The 17960-nt window shown below is 39.7% G+C and overlaps 2 protein-coding genes across 2 annotated transcripts; one reads left to right on the top strand and one right to left on the bottom strand.

The window, feature by feature from the left end:
- Positions 1–3050: 3050 nt before the first annotated feature.
- dnajb11 (DnaJ heat shock protein family (Hsp40) member B11) lies at positions 3051–8617 on the bottom strand. The gene is made up of 10 exons (XM_029458777.1): positions 8433–8617; positions 7886–8042; positions 6753–6850; positions 5857–5989; positions 5561–5703; positions 5127–5209; positions 4990–5047; positions 4796–4907; positions 4507–4666; positions 3051–4003 (listed from the first exon to the last, which is right to left on the bottom strand). The coding sequence occupies exons 1-10, from the start codon at positions 8504–8506 to the stop codon at positions 3939–3941; spliced, it is 1083 nt and encodes a 360-aa protein (XP_029314637.1). The 5' UTR covers positions 8507–8617; the 3' UTR covers positions 3051–3938.
- A 1744-nt stretch (positions 8618–10361) lies between these two features.
- Positions 10362–17342, top strand: tbccd1 (TBCC domain containing 1). The gene is made up of 9 exons (XM_029458776.1): positions 10362–10554; positions 11869–11933; positions 12023–12289; positions 12469–12627; positions 12755–12871; positions 13357–13606; positions 13768–13954; positions 14290–14820; positions 15805–17342. Exons 2-9 carry the CDS (start codon positions 11871–11873, stop codon positions 16016–16018), a joined length of 1788 nt encoding a protein of 595 aa, XP_029314636.1. The 5' UTR covers positions 10362–10554; positions 11869–11870; the 3' UTR covers positions 16019–17342.
- The last annotated feature ends 618 nt before the right edge of the window (positions 17343–17960 follow it).

Below are 17960 nucleotides of genomic sequence, written 5' to 3'. Positions count from 1 at the left end.
ATCTGAACAAGAAAGTGTTATTTACTTGTTTTATAATTGTATTAAATTTATAAAAGACTTTGAGAATAATTAATTCTGTAAAACAACACATGTAATTAATATTATATTTGAGTTTGTTTTTATCTTCTACATTTCATAACTCAACCGCAGGTTGTAAGTTGTTTTTAATTTAGATAGAATTTTAAGTCTCTTAAATTAAAAATAAGAATCGCACGTAATAATTCTTATTTTGGATTCAATTATTATATATTCTACCTTCTGTTGGAGCTATTTGTCTTCTTTCTTTATTGAATTGATTTGGCTGATTGTAGTTTTATAATGTTATTTATAGTTATTTTAATTGTAAGTTTTATTGCATTATGTGTTAAATGTCAAGCTCATTGTCATAGTTTGAATTAAATAAAGTTTGAGAAAAAGCAGTCTATGGTGAACACACACACACACACACACACACACACACACACACACACACACACACACACACAGCTTGTGAATTCTACCAAGTGATCAATAAAGTTTATGCCTATAATAATACATAATACATAATTTGTTGCTTATATTCTGTATTATTAATCTGAATCTGTTACATTTAGATAATAAATGTTGAGGAGTAGAAGTATAAAAGAAATACCTCAACATTGTACTTCAGTAAATGTAATTAGCTCCTGCCCACCAGCGCTGCACGAGTAACGTAATGATTAAGAGTAATTACATTAATTACACACACTCGACCACTGGAATCATTAAACAAACTTTCATCATATTGTGAAGAAACATAATCTGTGTATCTGTAAATCCTCCTCACACACGATGCAAACGTCTGCCTCGTTTATAAGATCGTGCTTTAGCTCCTCCGTCTGGTTTCTAGATTAACTTGTAATCTGCTGCAGCAGAGCTGGAGGAGCACACACACGTCTGCAGGAGACTGAGAGCTTTCCATCAACTGGAACTCAAACATTCATCTCTAACACGTCAAATGGAAACAGATCTTTATGAGAATATATACAGAAATATAGAAAGTATATTTGAGATGGTGGATTAAATACGAGGATCATGTGTCACACTCACCTACATTATTACTCTTTATCTTTTCCTTCCCTTTATTACTAGTCATCTTTATTTATTTACTTTACTCAATTATGTTTTCACTTTAAAATATATAATTATATATATATACTATATATATATACTATATATATATATATATATATATATATATTATAGTAGGAGTGCTGAATGAAAGTACGACCAACATTACATCACTTTCAATATTTAATGTCTATTTCACTTCCAGTTGTTCTTGTTTAAGTCGATTCATTTGCTTTAAATCTGAACTTGTTGTTGGCGGCTATATTGTAAATGATGTATCTACCTTTATGCATTTCAAAATAAAGGTTGCATATGAGATATTAGATGACTAAGAGGTGGCAGTCTCACTCTCAACACATCTAGAGCCTTTTTATATAAGTTCCATAATATAGGTAATGCTCTTCAAGTCATAAAGAAAATGAAACAGTAATGAAGACCTGATGTACTTTGTATTAAAGGATTTTCCCATGTAGCTCTTTCTCCATTTATAAAGTGTCGGACCTGACAGGCTCAACTCAGGGCAGGAAACGCCCGAAGGTTCGCTACACTCCTGCAGCCTGTCACCCAGGGCGACTCACTACAGGTCTCTCACTACACTCCTGCTGCCTGTCACTCAGGGCGACTCACTACAGGTCTCTCACTACAGGTCTCTCACTACACTCTGCAGCCTGTCACTCAGGGCGACTCACTACAGGTCTCTCACTACACTCCTGCTGCCTGTCACTCAGGGCGACTCACTACAGGTCTCTCACTACAGGTCTCTCACTACAGGTCTCTCACTACACTCTGCTGCCTGTCACTCAGGGAGACTCACTACAGGTCTCTCACTACACTCTGCAGCCTGTCACTCAGGGAGACTCACTACAGGTCTCTCACTACACTCTGCAGCCTGTCACTCAGGGCGACTCACTACAGGTCTCTCACTACACTCTGCAGCCTGTCACTCAGGGCGACTCACTACAGGTCTCTCACTACAGGTCTCTCACTACACTCCTGCTGCCTGTCACTCAGGGCGACTCACTACAGGTCTCTCACTACACTCTGCAGCCTGTCACTCAGGGCGACTCACTACAGGTCTCTCACTACACTCCTGCTGCCTGTCACTCAGGGCGACTCACTACAGGTCTCTCACTACAGGTCTCTCACTACACTCTGCTGCCTGTCACTCAGGGAGACTCACTACAGGTCTCTCACTACACTCTGCAGCCTGTCACTCAGGGCGACTCACTACAGGTCTCTCACTACACTCTGCAGCCTGTCACTCAGGGCGACTCACTACAGGTCTCTCACTACAGGTCTCTCACTACACTCCTGCTGCCTGTCACTCAGGGCGACTCACTACAGGTCTCTCACTACACTCTGCAGCCTGTCACTCAGGGCGACTCACTACAGGTCTCTCACTACACTCCTGCTGCCTGTCACTCAGGGCGACTCACTACAGGTCTCTCACTACAGGTCTCTCACTACACTCTGCTGCCTGTCACTCAGGGAGACTCACTACAGGTCTCTCACTACACTCTGCAGCCTGTCACTCAGGGCGACTCACTACAGGTCTCTCACTACAGGTCTCTCACTACACTCTGCAGCCTGTCACTCAGGGCGACTCACTACAGGTCTCTCACTACAGGTCTCTCACTACACTCTGCAGCCTGTCACTCAGGTCTCTCACTACAGGTCACTCACTACAGGTCTCTCACTACACTCTGCTGCCTGTCACTCAGGGAGACTCACTACAGGTCTCTCACTACACTCTGCAGCCTGTCACTCAGGTCTCTCACTACAGGTCACTCACTACAGGTCTCTCACTACACTCTGCAGCCTGTCACTCAGGTCTCTCACTACAGGTCACTCACTACAGGTCTCTCACTACACTCTGCTGCCTGTCACTCAGGGAGACTCACTACAGGTCTCTCACTACACTCTGCTGCCACCTGCTGGTGAATCTGGGGTTCGACATCTCATCCGAATCTGTAGAAATCTTTATTTATAATCAGTCAAAAGTACATTATCCCCTTAAGGCCATGACTCTCATAACATCGGGAGGCAGCGTTTGCAGTCGATCGTAAAAACAGAGAGAAGTGAAACCCTAAAGCACGTTATTAACCAACAGGGACGCTGATCCTTCCCGTCTGAGGACCCTTCGAGTCAGACAGGTGTGTGAAACTAAATGTTCAACAGTGGCGATTCTTTCAGAATAAAAGCACTGAAGAGGTCAACTCTTGCCACAGTGAACGCGGGGGTTGTGCACCGCGGACCGTTCTCCCTTTGCAACGAGTAAACAGAAGAGTCAACATAAATTAGGAAAACTAAAAAACAACAAATGAGCTTTTCTTCCTTATTTACAAAGTGTTATTGAACAGGAGTCTGATCAGAGCAAACAGCTGTTACATTCATAAAACTAATAAAACTAGCAGGACATCTGCTGCTCGCAGGTTGTTCAGAGGTTGGTGCTTCTTCAGATGTTTGTCAGCAGATGTAGTGAGCTGTACTCAGAAAGGTACACATTAGTTTACAGTGTTTGTCAATCCACTTTTTAAAAATGGAAAAAAGGCCTTATTACAACATAACGTGGGGCCAAAACAAAGTACACTAAAGACATGGCATCCTGTCCAGTTATACAGTTCAAATAAAACATCTGCGTCACTGCGGGCAAAATGTAGAACATTAAAAACAAATTGGGTTCAAGCCGTCCTGAGAACAATCTGAAAATAATAAATACACCCTGGCCAGAATTATGGAGCACGGTCCTATTGATTGAAGATGTGTGTGTGTGTGTGTGTGTGTGTGTGTGTGTGTGTGTGTGTGTGTGTGTGTGTGTGTTTTGACAGTCCAGGTTGTGTGTTGCTGTGTTAGTATCCTTGTAGTCCATTATAAACCTTCTGTATGGAGTCCTGCTTCAGGAGACTCAGAACACCTGCAACAGCAGAAGCAAGACTGTTAACAACAACAACAAAACATAATAAAGATTTTTATTATCAGATCGATGTTAAAATGTGTCTTAATTATATTGAACGTTTCAAAAAAAAAAAATCATTTAGTCTATAAAAGGACAACTGCTCATCACATGTGTACAGTCAGTTTGACATTATTATCACAGTAATAGTGAGGGGGGGCACTGCAGGGATTTAATACTGTACTTCCTTAAACGTTGGTGATGCACATATCTGCCTGGTAAATGCTAATGTCTTTCAAACTGTAAAGAGTTTCCCTTTAAGGGTAAGTCGTAAAGTAACATTTGAAGTTTCGGACCTTCAAACGCCCCGCTGCAATAAAAGCTCAAAGAGCCTGCGTTTTATTACCGACTCTGGATTATCTCTGTTCAGAAGCGCTGCGTTAAATGTACATGATGTTCAACGTTCAGGATACTGTACTCAGTGTTCCTGTGTTCAGCTTTAAGTAACTTTTCCCGACTCTCACCATCTTTCTGCTGGTCGTCGAGCTGCGTCTGAGGAAACTCCACGTCGAAGGAGATGATGAGGGAACCTCTGATGTTGATGTTGTCAAAGTTTGGCAGGCCTTCTCCTTTCTTCCACATGCGAGCCGCGGGCTTGGTGATCTTATCTCTCACTATATGGACCTGTGAGGCAAAGCAACCATTCAACTGGCACGTTCAAAACCACAGAACAACTTTAGTCTTTTACCAACTTTTAGATATCCGGGTTAAAACAAGGTCGATATTAGTAATTAGTAAAAGAGAAACCAGAACCTTGTGTCCGTCCAAATGTACGATGTCCATCTCAAAGCCCACCAGAGCTTCCACCAGGGAGATGGTGACGTTGGTGTAGAGGTCATCTCCTCTGCGTTCAAACACAGGATGTCTACAAAGAGAAGCATCTAAAGTTAACGATGGAATATTCACATCTGCGTCACAGACACACCGTCAATAAAGCTTTTTCATACTTCAACACTTTGATGCGGAAACGTAGATCTCCGGGTTCCCCGTCGATGTGAGGCTCCCCTGTGGTCACACGTGAGACGTTAACGACAGGCAATGTTTGAAACACAAGAGATTTATATTACGCTTCACGTAGACGTACCTTCTCCGATGAACGGGTACTCCATCTCATCTCTCACTCCCTGCTCAATCTCTACCTCCAGAGTTCTCTCTTCGTTTACCAGCCTGGAGAACACGTGTTGATATTAGATCAGAGCGTCCTAAATGTTATTACACTATACTATAATACACTCAACAGTTTCATCTGTACAACAAGCCAAGTCGAAGACAACAGTACGAAACAAAGACATTTGTGTTGGGAATATTTATTGTATTTTATTTTGAAAAATTAAATAAAGTTCATAATATAAAATGGAATAATGACATTTACATTATATATGTAATAATTAAATATATGTTTTGCACTTTATTGTGCGTTTTATGCCTGCCCCCCCCCCCCCCCCCCCGGTCCGTAGAATAATCGGTTTGTTGTGCAAAAAGGTCGGGGACCGCTGAGCTACAGGTTGTCTGACTTACTTTACGTTGGGACACTCGTCACACACCATCTCCTGAGTCATCTGGAAGCGTCCAGGTCCGAGCTGCGTCGTCCTCATCTCCTGTCTGCAGTTACACTTCCTCTTGCCGGGGGCTTCTTTGGCTATCGGCTTGTTACGTACGACCTGTGCCGCGAAGCAGGAAGTGGATCAGATGGTTAATCAGCACATTTTGCAGACTACTCGATATAACACACACACACACACACACACACACACACACACACACACACACACACACGCACACACACACGCACACACACACGGTTTCCTCTTCACCTCCACAAAGTTCCCAGAGTACACCTCTTCGAGCGTGACCTCCAGGTCTAGTATGATGTCATTTCCTCGGGGGATGTTCCTGTCCTGTTGCTGTCGGTTGCCTCCAAACATGAATCCAAAGTCACCAAAGAAGCTACAGAAGCACAAAGTGAGACACAATATAATGTGTGATTTGATTGAGCATCCTTCTATCGCTACACATATGCATTAAAAACATTTATTATTCATGTTGTTCTGTAGCAGGAACGTTATGCATCAGCCTACACTCATCGTAAATTCCCCTTTAAATCGGAGATAGAGGGTTCCATGCTTTAATAACGTTAGGGTAGGCTTGAAGTGATGTTATGTTAAATGTATGAACTCGTGTGTCTCGTCTAAAGATTTGGATTCTTGTTGCAGATTTCGCTGCTGGGATGCAAGAACAAGACAATAAAGCCTCATCATCAATGATAATAAATCACTAGTAGTGTGTAGCTTTATGTTTGATTTGTCTTGCTCAAAGGATTGAAGAATTAAATAAATAAAAGAACTCAACAGCAATATTTGTTTTCAGAATCGGTGTCACTCTGACACAGAGTCAGTGCGACACATTCCTCTCAATAAACACGATTTCAGCAGTTTTGGTGTAAAGAGAAGTAGCTCCAGTGTGAACTGTGCAGGAAGGTTTGTGGATTATCCAAATTACAAATGTTCATTCTACTCGATTCAGTGAAAGTGTATCAGGGTGGAGCACGAACACGTGGGGGAAATATGACCAAATGATCTGCAGGACTGGACATTACTAGGATCACGTGAGAAATCGTTTTGTGAACTGGCCCTTTAAGTTGACCTTACATTAACCATTTAACTGCACACAATAAAGATTTCATTGGCTTTTAGTGCTTTAAAAAACCAACCTGGAGAAGATATCGTTGTGTGAGCCGTGGTGACCCTCTTTGAGTCCATCTTCTCCGTACGCGTCGTACTGTTTCCTTTTCTCCTCATCTGAGAGCACCTACAAACACACAACCTGTCAGTCACAGAACTACGTTGATTTTATTTACATTTAGCATGTGGAACCAGTAACATAATGTAATCCAATACAACATTACAGAACACAACATCAATATTAAAAATAGAAATAAAAAAGGTGCAAGTATAAGAATATCAATAAATAAATATTCACTCGGGCTTCGCGATATGAGATTTATATATTTTATATTTATATTCAATAACGTTGTTGAATATTGCTATAACTTGCAATAAATAAAACAGATATTAAAGTGAACTCCGTTCTGCTGATTTCAGTAGCATATACTGATAAGATATAACAAAAAAAAAGGAAATTATTTCAAACTTTCTTTTACTGAACACCAATAAAATGAATTATAGTTATATTGTAAGTGCAGTTTTCTACTGATACTCTCAACCGATTAACAATATTCTGTTCTAGATATGTATATACTGGTAGATATGTCTGAGAAGTGGCATTTGTGTTTTATTTTCCATTAGTTATGGCATTCTATCTGTTTTTATGTCCTATTTTAAAGCATTTTGTGCTGCATTTCCTGTATGACAGGTGTTATACAAATAAAGATCATTATGATGAAGCTATGAATACTGAATGGTGTCATGCTGTACAGCTGTTTATGGGATTGTTTCCACTCTGTTCACTGTTATTTGTAAGAGTAATGTGAAAATGTGATATGAAAACACCTGCAGAGCTTATCTCAATCCACTCCCATGTATCCACGTCTGGCTTTTCCGGGTGCCAGCTGTGCTGCGTAACAGCCAATCAGAAGCAGCCACACGGTCTAGTCGACCAATCACAGAGTCCGTGCCGTTTCCAATAACAACAACCAAATCGCTAGAGTACAAAAGACTTTTGTATCAGCGCTTCAGGCTCTTCTGCACACTATCATATTTCCATACACAAGCTACAGTTTCCTTCTACAGTCCCCTGACAATAATGCAAATAAAACCTCCTTTTTTGAGTCTGAATAAGTTTACTGTGCCTCTCTTAAACACTAAACAATATGTAGTTACCCACCTCATAAGCGGATCCCAAGTCTGCAAATTTGTCTTGAGCTTTCGGGTCGTCCGGGTTTCTGTCGGGGTGTAACTGAAGAGCCAGCTTTCTGTAGGCCTTCTTGATGTCCCTGATTGATGCACTCTTTGTCACCCCCAAGATAGCATAGAAATCTCTCCTACAGGAGCAGGTATGTCACGTTAACAAGAAGTTATGGAGGACACAGATGAAGCAACACAAGTGTGTCGTTAGAGAACACTACAGGGTGAATCATGATGATAAAGTCAGCTAACTAGCTGCATGCACTGAGAAGGAAGCCGGTGTGAAGGCTAGCTTCAAGCTAACTAAGCTAGCAAGTCATTCAAAACATAACCGTTAGAGTCCTGAATACAAACGTTTACACAGATAACATAATAATACACATGAAGGCGTGTTAGTAAGTGAAGTCAGTGTGTGAAGCTGCTCCAGTCCACACAACACATGTAGAAGTGGTGTGGACCAATCACAGTGAAACATGTGTACCACCTGGCGATGCTGTTTCACCGCTGAGCACGAGCTACCGACTCACCCCGCGAGCACCGCCGTGATGACATAAAGAAGCAGGCAGCACACATTGCAGAGATTCATCCCTTTGGTCGCCATAGATCCCTGTGTTTCTAAATATATATAAAAAGAAGTAGCAAAAAAGAACTGCCGGCTTTTGAAGGTTGGAGCCCCGGCTGCCAGTCACAAGCCTTCTTCCTCCTGTCAGAGAGAGCCCGCCCACTGGACGTCTCCGTGGAAGCCCCGCCCACCGTTAAAGAAGCACATCTCTTCTGTTTCAGCGATTCTTCAGTGTCGAATTCAAACTCTTTATTCTATATAATAATAATAATAATAATAATAATAATAATAATAATAATAATAATAATAATAATAATAATAATACATTATTACTGTTATTATTATATAATATTATAATAATTATTATATAATAATAATACATTATTATTATTGTTATTATTATATAATAATACATTATTATTGTATAATAATAATAATAATAATAATAATAATAATAATAATAATAATAATAATAATAATAATAATAATAATAATACATTATTATTATTATACAGAATAAAGACAACCTTTCTCAAAATAATGAGAAACATTCTCGAAATAATAGGAACATTTCTCATTATTTTGAGAAAGGTTGTCTTTATTCTTTATTCTTATTATATAATAATAATAATAATAATAATAATAATAATAATAATAATAATAATAATAATAATAATAATAATAATAAACATAATACATTATTAGTATCTTATCATTATTTTGAGAAAGTTTGTCATTATTCTGTATAACAATAATAATAATAACTTATTAGTATCTAAAATAATGAGAAACATTCTGATTATTTTTAGAAAGTTTGTAATTATTCTGTATAATAATAATAATAATAATAATAATAATAATAATAATAATAATAATAATACATTATTAGCATCTAAAATAATGAGAAACATTCTCATTATTTTGAGATAGGTTGTCATTATTCTGTATAATAATAATAATAATAATAATAATAATAATAATAATACATTATTACTGTTATTATTATTATATAATATTATAATAATTATTATATAATAATAATACATTATTATTATTGATATTATTATATAATAATACATTATTATTGTATAATAATAATAATAATAATAATACATTATTATTATACAGAATAAAGACAACCTTTCTCAAAATAATGAGAAATGTTCCTATTATTTCGAGAATGTTTCTCATTATTTTGAGAAAGGTTGTCTTTATTCTGTATAATAATAATAATAATAATAATAATAATAATAATAATAATAATAATAATAATACATTATTAGTATCTTATCATTATTTTGAGAAAGTTTGTCATTATTCTGTATAACAATAATAATAATAACTTATTAGTATCTAAAATAATGAGAAACATTCTGATTATTTTTAGAAAGTTTGTAATTATTCTGTATAATAATAATAATAATAATAATAATAATAATAATAATAATAATAATAATAATACATTATTAGCATCTAAAATAATGAGAAACATTCTCATTATTTTGAGATAGGTTGTCATTATTCTGTATAATAATAATAGTAAATTATTATTATCTCAAAATAATGAGAAACGTTCTCATTATTTTGAGATAGGTTGTCATTATTCTGTATAATAATAATAATAAGTTATTATTTTAAGAAAGTTTCTCATTATCTTGAGATACTAAGACATTATTTAAAATAAGTTTGTCTTTATTTAGCAAAGTCATTATTTTGAGATTTCTTTGTGATTCCAAGTTATTGTGTTAAGATACTAAGTAATTCTAAATAAATAAAGTCATAATAAAGACCTAAAATACATATGTTTTCATAACAAGGCTAAGTTTTAAACGTTGTATTTAGTTTTAGTGCTGGCCCTCAGTGGAGGCTAAAGCGCGCCCCCGAGAGCTGCGCGCCACAGGCACAAATGTCAGCTCAGGGCTCAGCGCAGAGGAGCGCCAAACAGAAGACATGCAGATGTGTGTGTGCGCCTCTCGGGTCTGCCGCTACTCACAACACCCCCCATCAACGACAGGACTCAGTCACAGCTTCCCTCCCCACTGATGAGTGACCCATCGCGTGGTCTGGACAAAGACAAAGGCTGAAAAGTAAGAGCTAAAGACACATTTGTCTTCCTTTTGGGGGTGTTAGCCTTGCTAGCTAACGGTAGCTACGCTAGCAGGCGAGTCTTACTTTAGTGGAGTTAACTTTGAGATAAAACAACATTTCATTCATACTTCCAGCTACCAAACTAGCTTCCACACCCCGCCACAACAAGAAGTGAGTTCTGTGCTTGTTTATTTGCTGTCTGACTGGTTTAATTTGAGCTCAGCTTCGCGTGCCAAACTTGGTATTAGGATGCCAAGTGAGGTGAGATGGCACGAGCAGCCTGCGCAGTTGTCATGGGAGCGCCCAGGTGTCATGGGAGCGCCCAGGTGCAGGAGATATCTGTCACTATGTTAAATAAACGACATGAGCACTTGTTTCAGACGGGGTGTGCACTTGTATGTTCAGCCTGTATTACAGGTGGTTCATGAGAAAAGCTGCTCCTCGGCTCCTCCCTCAGTGCATCTCTAAATGTTTTAGGAATATAAAGCAATATGTTTATATACTTTATAACAACCAGCTGCAGAACTACCTAATTCTACATTATGTTTATTATCATAAACATTTTTTCAAGTAAATGTAATGCAACACTTTTATAAAACACAACTTCAAACATCATCAGCACCTCTATTTAATAGTCTTTACAGAAATTGTATATTATACTTTTAAAAAGTATTATTTGCAAATTGAATTGCATCATTCTGCACTAAATTTCCCTCTGGATCAATAAAGTATCAATCTATTAGAGCAACGATAAGTCAATTTCCAAATATTTTGATTAAAGAAAAATAAGTTTTTATGCAAAAATGGCAGAAAATTTTGTTTTCAGCCTCTCAAATAAATATATATATATTTTTGTCAGTGAACAATATATTTATTTATATATATATATATATATATATATATATATATATATATATATATATATATATATATATATATAAATTAAAAAAAATGTGTATATATATATACTGTTCACTGATAAAACAAGACATCACCTTGGGGGATCTGTTTGTCAAGGTGATCTTGTGTCCACTTTGTATCAAATCACATGACTAGTCACTGTTATTTAAATATAAACACTTAATTTAAAACTGCTTCTTGAGATTATCATGGTGGTATGGTCAGCTTTATCACAGGTGGTTATTGAGAGAGGCTGCTCCTCAGTTAATCTCTAAATGTAGTGTTTATATAATGCAGCAATTGCACATGTGTAACATACTTGCTTATGTCCCTCTCTTAACACAGGGAAATTCTTGCACATCAGTGTATCGTGTGTCATACTTCTGCATCGTTTTTGTTTCCTTTTTGTTTAGACATGGAGACAGACAGTGTGAGCATATGGCCACGCATGGAACCCTTCTTACTGGGTGCCCTGCAGGTGAATATGCTCTTCCCACCTATTTAATGTAATGATATCGCTCAGTCGATGCAAATGCTGTAAAATAACTGGAATTAATGCCATCGTAGGTGGCCCCCTCATCCAAGCTCAGCCTGCACTATCTTCGCAAGATGGCAACCTACGTGCAAACACGGGACGGCTGCTTCCCCATTCTGAGCTGGCCCATGTGGAGGCATATTGCCTGTGGAAAGCTCCAGCTTCCAGAAGACATTGCATGGCTCTACTTTGAGACCTTTGACCTTCTTATCGGCCACACTCCAGAGGAGAGGCTGGAGTGGGCAGAGTGTCTTTCCCAGTGCTCTTGCAAAAGCGATCTGGACCAACAAAGGAGCAAGGTAAACAAAGAATGTAATGCGATCTCATTGGTAACTTCTTTGTGTCATATCTGACTCTTTTGTGTTGTTTTTCCCCAGGCAGAGGTTATTGTTGTTGTAACCCTACTCCCAAATTCCTGTAGGTGCTACACATTGATATGCTCACCTTATTTCTTCTTCTTCTCTTTTTTTAACTCCAGTTGTCTGTTGACACACTGCAGTTCCTCCTCTTCCTCTACATCCAGCAGCTGAACCGCGCGTCTCTGCGTACCTCTCTGATCGGTGAAGAGTGGCCCAGTCTTCGCACTCGCTCCCCGTCTCCATCAGACCGAGAGGCCAAGACCAGCTCCCAGAACAAGGTCTGTTGAAGGACAAAAGAGAGACTGATACAACTATTGCATGATTTGCAAAACGTACATTTCCCAGTCCAATGCTCATCGTTCTGTGCCACTCACAGTCGTGGTTTGTTTCTGTTTGTTTCTGCAGAACTGGGATGATCAGGCCCACCTGTCGTTTGTGCAAAGCCATCTCGCTGAGATTCTGGAGCTGCTGGTGGAGCCGGGCCAACTGTCCCAGTCTGGACAGGCCCTCAGAGATTGCCAGGTCTGTGGACAGCAACAAACCTATAATCCATACTTTTATAATAACATTGTATCATAAGCCCATGTTAGAAGGTCGCTCGCAGTGATGAAACAGAGAATCATCACCTGAAGCTGCAGCTCCCGTCGGCTTTAGATGCTTTACTTTTAAATCTTTGCTTACAGAATAGCTACTCTATGTTTTGCAGATACAATCATATAAAGTTTTGACTGAAATGAACCTCTAAAACAAATTTCCATTCACATCTTATGATGCATTGTAGTCGTGTTGTACCAAATGTCCATACAAAGCTTCCATTAAGTATTTATAATGAAGCTTTGAATGTCTTAAGAACAACCTTAAATGCTTTGTCATCCGCCTGCCTGGAAACGTGTGCGTGTGTGCGTGTGTGTGTGTGTGTGTGTGTGTGTGTGTGTGTGTGTGTGTGTGCGTGTGTGCGTGTGTGTGTGTGTGTGTGTGTGTGTGTGTGTGTGTGTGTGTGTGTGCAGATATCCCTGGAGGCTGTGCGGAGCTTGGGTCTGCTCTTGGAGGGCTCAGTCGGCCACGGCACAGCTGTTCAGCCTGTCCACAGGCTTTTGGCCAAAGGGCCACTGCAGACACCAGCCGGCTACTCCACCCTCAGCCGCTCCTTCCCTCTGCACAAGCTACTCTCATGTCTCCAGCAAAGCCTCACACTCAACCCCTTCGGGATGACCGCCTGCCTGCGCTCAGGCAAGAAACTAGCCTGGGCTCAACAAGGTATCCTGAAATCTTCTGGAATGAGGTTTCATTTTCTTAAAAGATCTGTGCAGTAATTTTGATGGGAAAGAATAAAGTCAGGCATGTACGGGGTGTGTGTTAGTTTACAGTCAACACGTCTTCTCTACCCGTCTTTCTGCATTTCTTTGACTCTGTTCTAGTGGAGGGGGCCATGAAGAGAGCCAGAATAGCCCGAAACACCCACATGGCTCCACCTGGTAGTAAAATAGTCCTGATGTCGCAAGTCTTCAAACAGACGCTGGCTAAAACCTCAGACAAGCTGACCGGCGCCAACATCAAAATCCACAGATGCTCAGACGCCTTCATATATCTTCTCTCACCTCTCAGGTAGTGAGCTGCTGGAGGTTTACTACATGTATCTGACTTGTATTGTTCTGTGTTGCACTGGTGTTAGTATTACTTCTGATACACTTTATATTTATGGGTCTTCAACAGGAGGTCTGTGACCCCTAGGGGTTCATCAGAGTTACTGCAGGGGGGGTCATACACACTGATAGTCTAACTGTTACTAATGAATCCTCGTGCAATGAGCTAGCGAACATAAATCGCTGCAGCGAACTCGTTAACTCCGGCTATTTGAATAGTTTAGTATTGTATGCACCATGAGAAGTTCTTTTATACAAAGTACTTTAAGTTTTCCTTTTCTCCGTGTGCTCCATCAGATCCGTCAGTGTGGACAAATGTCGTAACTGCACCGTGTTTCTGGGTCCTGTCGAGACCAGCGTCCACATCCACGGCTGCCAGAACCTGCGGGTGGTGTGTGTGTCCGGCAGGATCGCCGTCGGTGTCTCCTCACGTTGCACTATCCACACCTTGACGCCCACCCGCCCCTTGCTCCTACCTGGAAACACAGACATTACACTGGGGCCTTTCCACACTTTCTACCCGTCCCTGGAGGATCACATGGCCAGCGTGGGGCTGGCCGTGGTGCCCAATGCCTGGGATCGACCCTTGCTCCTGGGGACCGAGGGCCTCGTCAACCCCTCACTCAACACGACTTCCAACCCGGACCCTGTCTGCTACCGCCTGCTGCCCCCGGCCGAGTTTCACACGCTGGTTGTGCCGTTCCAGATCGAGGGCGACACGTGTGAGGTGCCGGGGGGATTACCTCCTCCGTATCAGGCAGCGCTGGACAACAAGCAGAAGAGGATCCAGAACTGGCAGAAGACTGTGATGGAGGCCCGGCTGAACAAGTGAGTAACAAATCTCTCTTCACACCATTATTCATACGTTCATTAGCACCACTCTAATAAACAGGTCATCTATTCATGTGTAACACTTAATTTATTATTCTATTATTCAGCATCGGGGTGGACGAAGTACTAAGACCTTTTACTTATTATTATTATTATTATTATTATTATTATTATAATAATTATAATAATAATAACTTTATTTGTATAGCACCTTTCATACAAGAAGTGCAGCTCAAAGTGCTTCACAGCAGAAACATAACAATTAGTAGAAGATGAGAATAAGATCATTTACAGAACAATAATCACATGTTGATGTAAATGAGTCTGAAGTACCATTATAACAATAGCAGAATTAAAATATCAGATAAACACGTTATGGTTTCCCCAACTGTTAGAGTTGTGTTAAACTTCTCGACTTCTCTGGTCGATACTTTACTTCCTTTGTCCCCGTTGTACAAAGTAAGTTAAAACACAATCGTCACAGTGAGTCCCAGATTTTGTTTATGGTAAAATCCAGATAAAAGCGTTATTAAACACGCTGCTTTAACCTTTTCAGTCTGAGGCTGTACCTGACTACTCGTCTTCTCTGCTGTGATGCGTATGAAACACCTCTGTCAAATATCTCTGAGGTCAAAGGACTTCAATATTTAACTACTAAATATAGTACTATATAGTAGAAGTAGTAAAAGTCCTGCATTCAAAATGTAACCAAGTATGAGCATCAAAATATACTTCAAGTACTCATTCTGCACAAAGGCTCAGAACAGGATGTATTATATTATTAAATTCTAATGATTGATGCATGAGTTAGTGTCCAGCATGCTGTTTTAATCGATGCAAAGCTTTAACAGAATCAATAAGCTGTGATGAGTTTGAGGGGCTCGACTCTACCGGACCCTGACGGGGAACAACAGAGACGCTGGTTCATGAGGGGAAACCTTCGTATTACAACACTAATAAACTATTATTCATGTTCTAAAGGGAGCAGAAGCGGCAGTTCCAGGAGTTGGTGGAGGTCAAGTTCCACGAGTGGCTTCTGGAAACGGGGCATAGGCAGGAACTGGACAGCCTTATCCCGCCCATCATCGCCTCTTTAAAGGACTCCAATGGACCTGCAGCGGAGCCGCCGCACGTTAATGATAACAAACACATACGGACTGGACGGGCAGTGGGACAGTCTCCTATGGCTTGTTGAATTCTGACATTTGGAGTATTCTTATTTTACAGTATGGAAGTGGATACCACTGGTTCCTGAGTGGAAGGCCGGGCTGCTCTACAAGTCCTTCTGAAGAAAAGGCAGCTACCATGTGTGTGAGCCAAGTAGGGAGTGGATTGGCATCGCAAAGGACTTATAATGACTTGCAACAACACGGGTGTAGCATCTGTTGAGTTGCCACAGGGCGTTTTGAACACGCTTAGATTTGGGTGAGGAGCTGAGGAGGGAGGAAGCTCTGACCTGCCAGTCAAACACACGCCCTGAAACATCTTCTCTTATCGCTCTTTAATGTAATAATGATTCTCAAAACCTACATTGACACACGTTTGAGAATTGAAGTCCACTATATAGTTGGATATTCTGCACGTTTAACATGATATATAATATAGTTTTGCTGTTTCTTTGTGGAACAATTATTACAAATGATTGTTTCAGGGGTGAAATGTTCCTTTAACACTTAAAGCACTTGGTATTCGCACGCTGCTTTAGGAGAAGCTGTGGATCAACGTGCTCGAGTTCCTGGGGAACAGACGCTGTGAACACGTCTCTGTTCTGTAAAGAAAGTAAAATAAATGGGTATTAAGGACGTGTTCGTGCTCCTACAGTTACTAGCTCAGGTCATAGTATTGTTTTGTGTTAATAGAATATAAAAGATTAATAGCAATCAAGTGTTTTCCATTAAGGAGGAAAAAAGGAAGAAATATTAACATAATTTATTGCACCGTCCAAACTGTCAACACTTCTTCACTTTGCTCTCCATGAACTGAAGTTTTCTCGTGCGTTTTGCCCAATTACTGATCCCACAGCGCCGCATCAGTGACGACACGACGTGTGTGTCCGGGATTAACCTTCGTTTCTCCAGTACGACCCAAGTTGCTGATTTGCCAAATGAGGCAAAATGTAACACACTTCTGCCTGATGTTTTCTAAACGTCTACTTTTTGTATTAATTCACCTGTATGAGTATGAATATGAGTATGAATATGAGTATGAATATGAGTATGAATATGAATATGAGTATGAATATGAGTATGAGTATGAGTATGAGTATGAATATGAGTATGAGTATGAGTATGAATATTTTAGCATAAGATTATTTTTCATAATTCTACCTTGCCTCCTGAAGCACTGCTTAGCATTGAATACGTTGCATTACACACAGTAGAACTGCTGCACGTGTCTTCTGAGATGTGATCGTACTGCGACGCCTTACTGCTGGAACACGCAGCTCGATGCAGATTCTATACCGAGAGCACAATATAGTTTTTTATTGTAGGAAACATTAATAAAGATTTTGACTAAAAGCTGGCTGCTTATTGTTTTGATTCACTTTCACTTTTTGAACTTTAAGTATACTTTGTCCAATACTTTTGTACTTTTACTAAGTAACGTTGTGAACGCAGGATGTCCCCTCGTACACAGCAGGTCTACACTTTGTATTAGTACTTCTTCCAACACTGAGTTACTGTTGTTTACCTTGAACGTCCACTTTGTACTCCCCCACTGTTCGCTGTTACACACTTTACAAACTAAATGTATATTGAGCTTATAAAAAATAATGCATAGTTATGTATAAAATGTTTAAAATAGTTCAAATGAGCTCCACTTTGAGCCACTAGCTAGAAAATAGATGCATTAGTAATAATTCAATATAGAAACTGTACTTTTGCGCTAATAAACTAAACTAAATATATGCAATATATACTAATAAACCATTCACAGGGCCCTTTAATACTTCTAGATATAGAATAGATTTTGAATGAGGAGCTTTTACTTAAATAAAAGATCAGAATACTTCCTCCATCACTGGACTCTCTGGGTTCTTCCATAAGGCACACCGAAGTCATGAGTTGGCAGGAGGCCTCAGCAGGTGGGGGCAAGCTGGTGGAGCTGGCATGTGTAGCGGGCGAAGGGGGGGCGCG

The sequence above is a fragment of the Cottoperca gobio genome, chromosome 21 (genome assembly GCF_900634415.1).
Source record: "Cottoperca gobio chromosome 21, fCotGob3.1, whole genome shotgun sequence".
NCBI lineage: Eukaryota > Metazoa > Chordata > Actinopteri > Perciformes > Bovichtidae > Cottoperca > Cottoperca gobio.
Note: the sequence above shows the minus strand (reverse complement) of the source record. Positions and strands in the feature narration are given on the sequence as shown.

What these genes read in the sequence shown, in the direction of transcription:
- dnajb11 (XM_029458777.1), bottom strand. Translation starts at nt 8,506, where the DNA reads ATGGCGACCAAAGGGATGAATCTCTGCAATGTGTGCTGCCTGCTTCTT. An exon ending in GTACCCGTTCATCGGAGAAG is followed by an intron (nt 5,048 to 5,126) that starts GTACGTCTACGT and finishes GTGTGACCACAG; the next exon opens with GGGAGCCTCACATCGACGGG. An exon ending in TACATTTGGACGGACACAAG is followed by an intron (nt 4,667 to 4,795) that starts GTTCTGGTTTCT and finishes TTTGCCTCACAG; the next exon opens with GTCCATATAGTGAGAGATAA.
- tbccd1 (XM_029458776.1), top strand. Translation starts at nt 11,871, where the DNA reads ATGGAGACAGACAGTGTGAGCATATGGCCACGCATGGAACCCTTCTTA. An exon ending in AGACCAGCTCCCAGAACAAG is followed by an intron (nt 12,628 to 12,754) that starts GTCTGTTGAAGG and finishes TTGTTTCTGCAG; the next exon opens with AACTGGGATGATCAGGCCCA. An exon ending in ACTAGCCTGGGCTCAACAAG is followed by an intron (nt 13,607 to 13,767) that starts GTATCCTGAAAT and finishes ACTCTGTTCTAG; the next exon opens with TGGAGGGGGCCATGAAGAGA.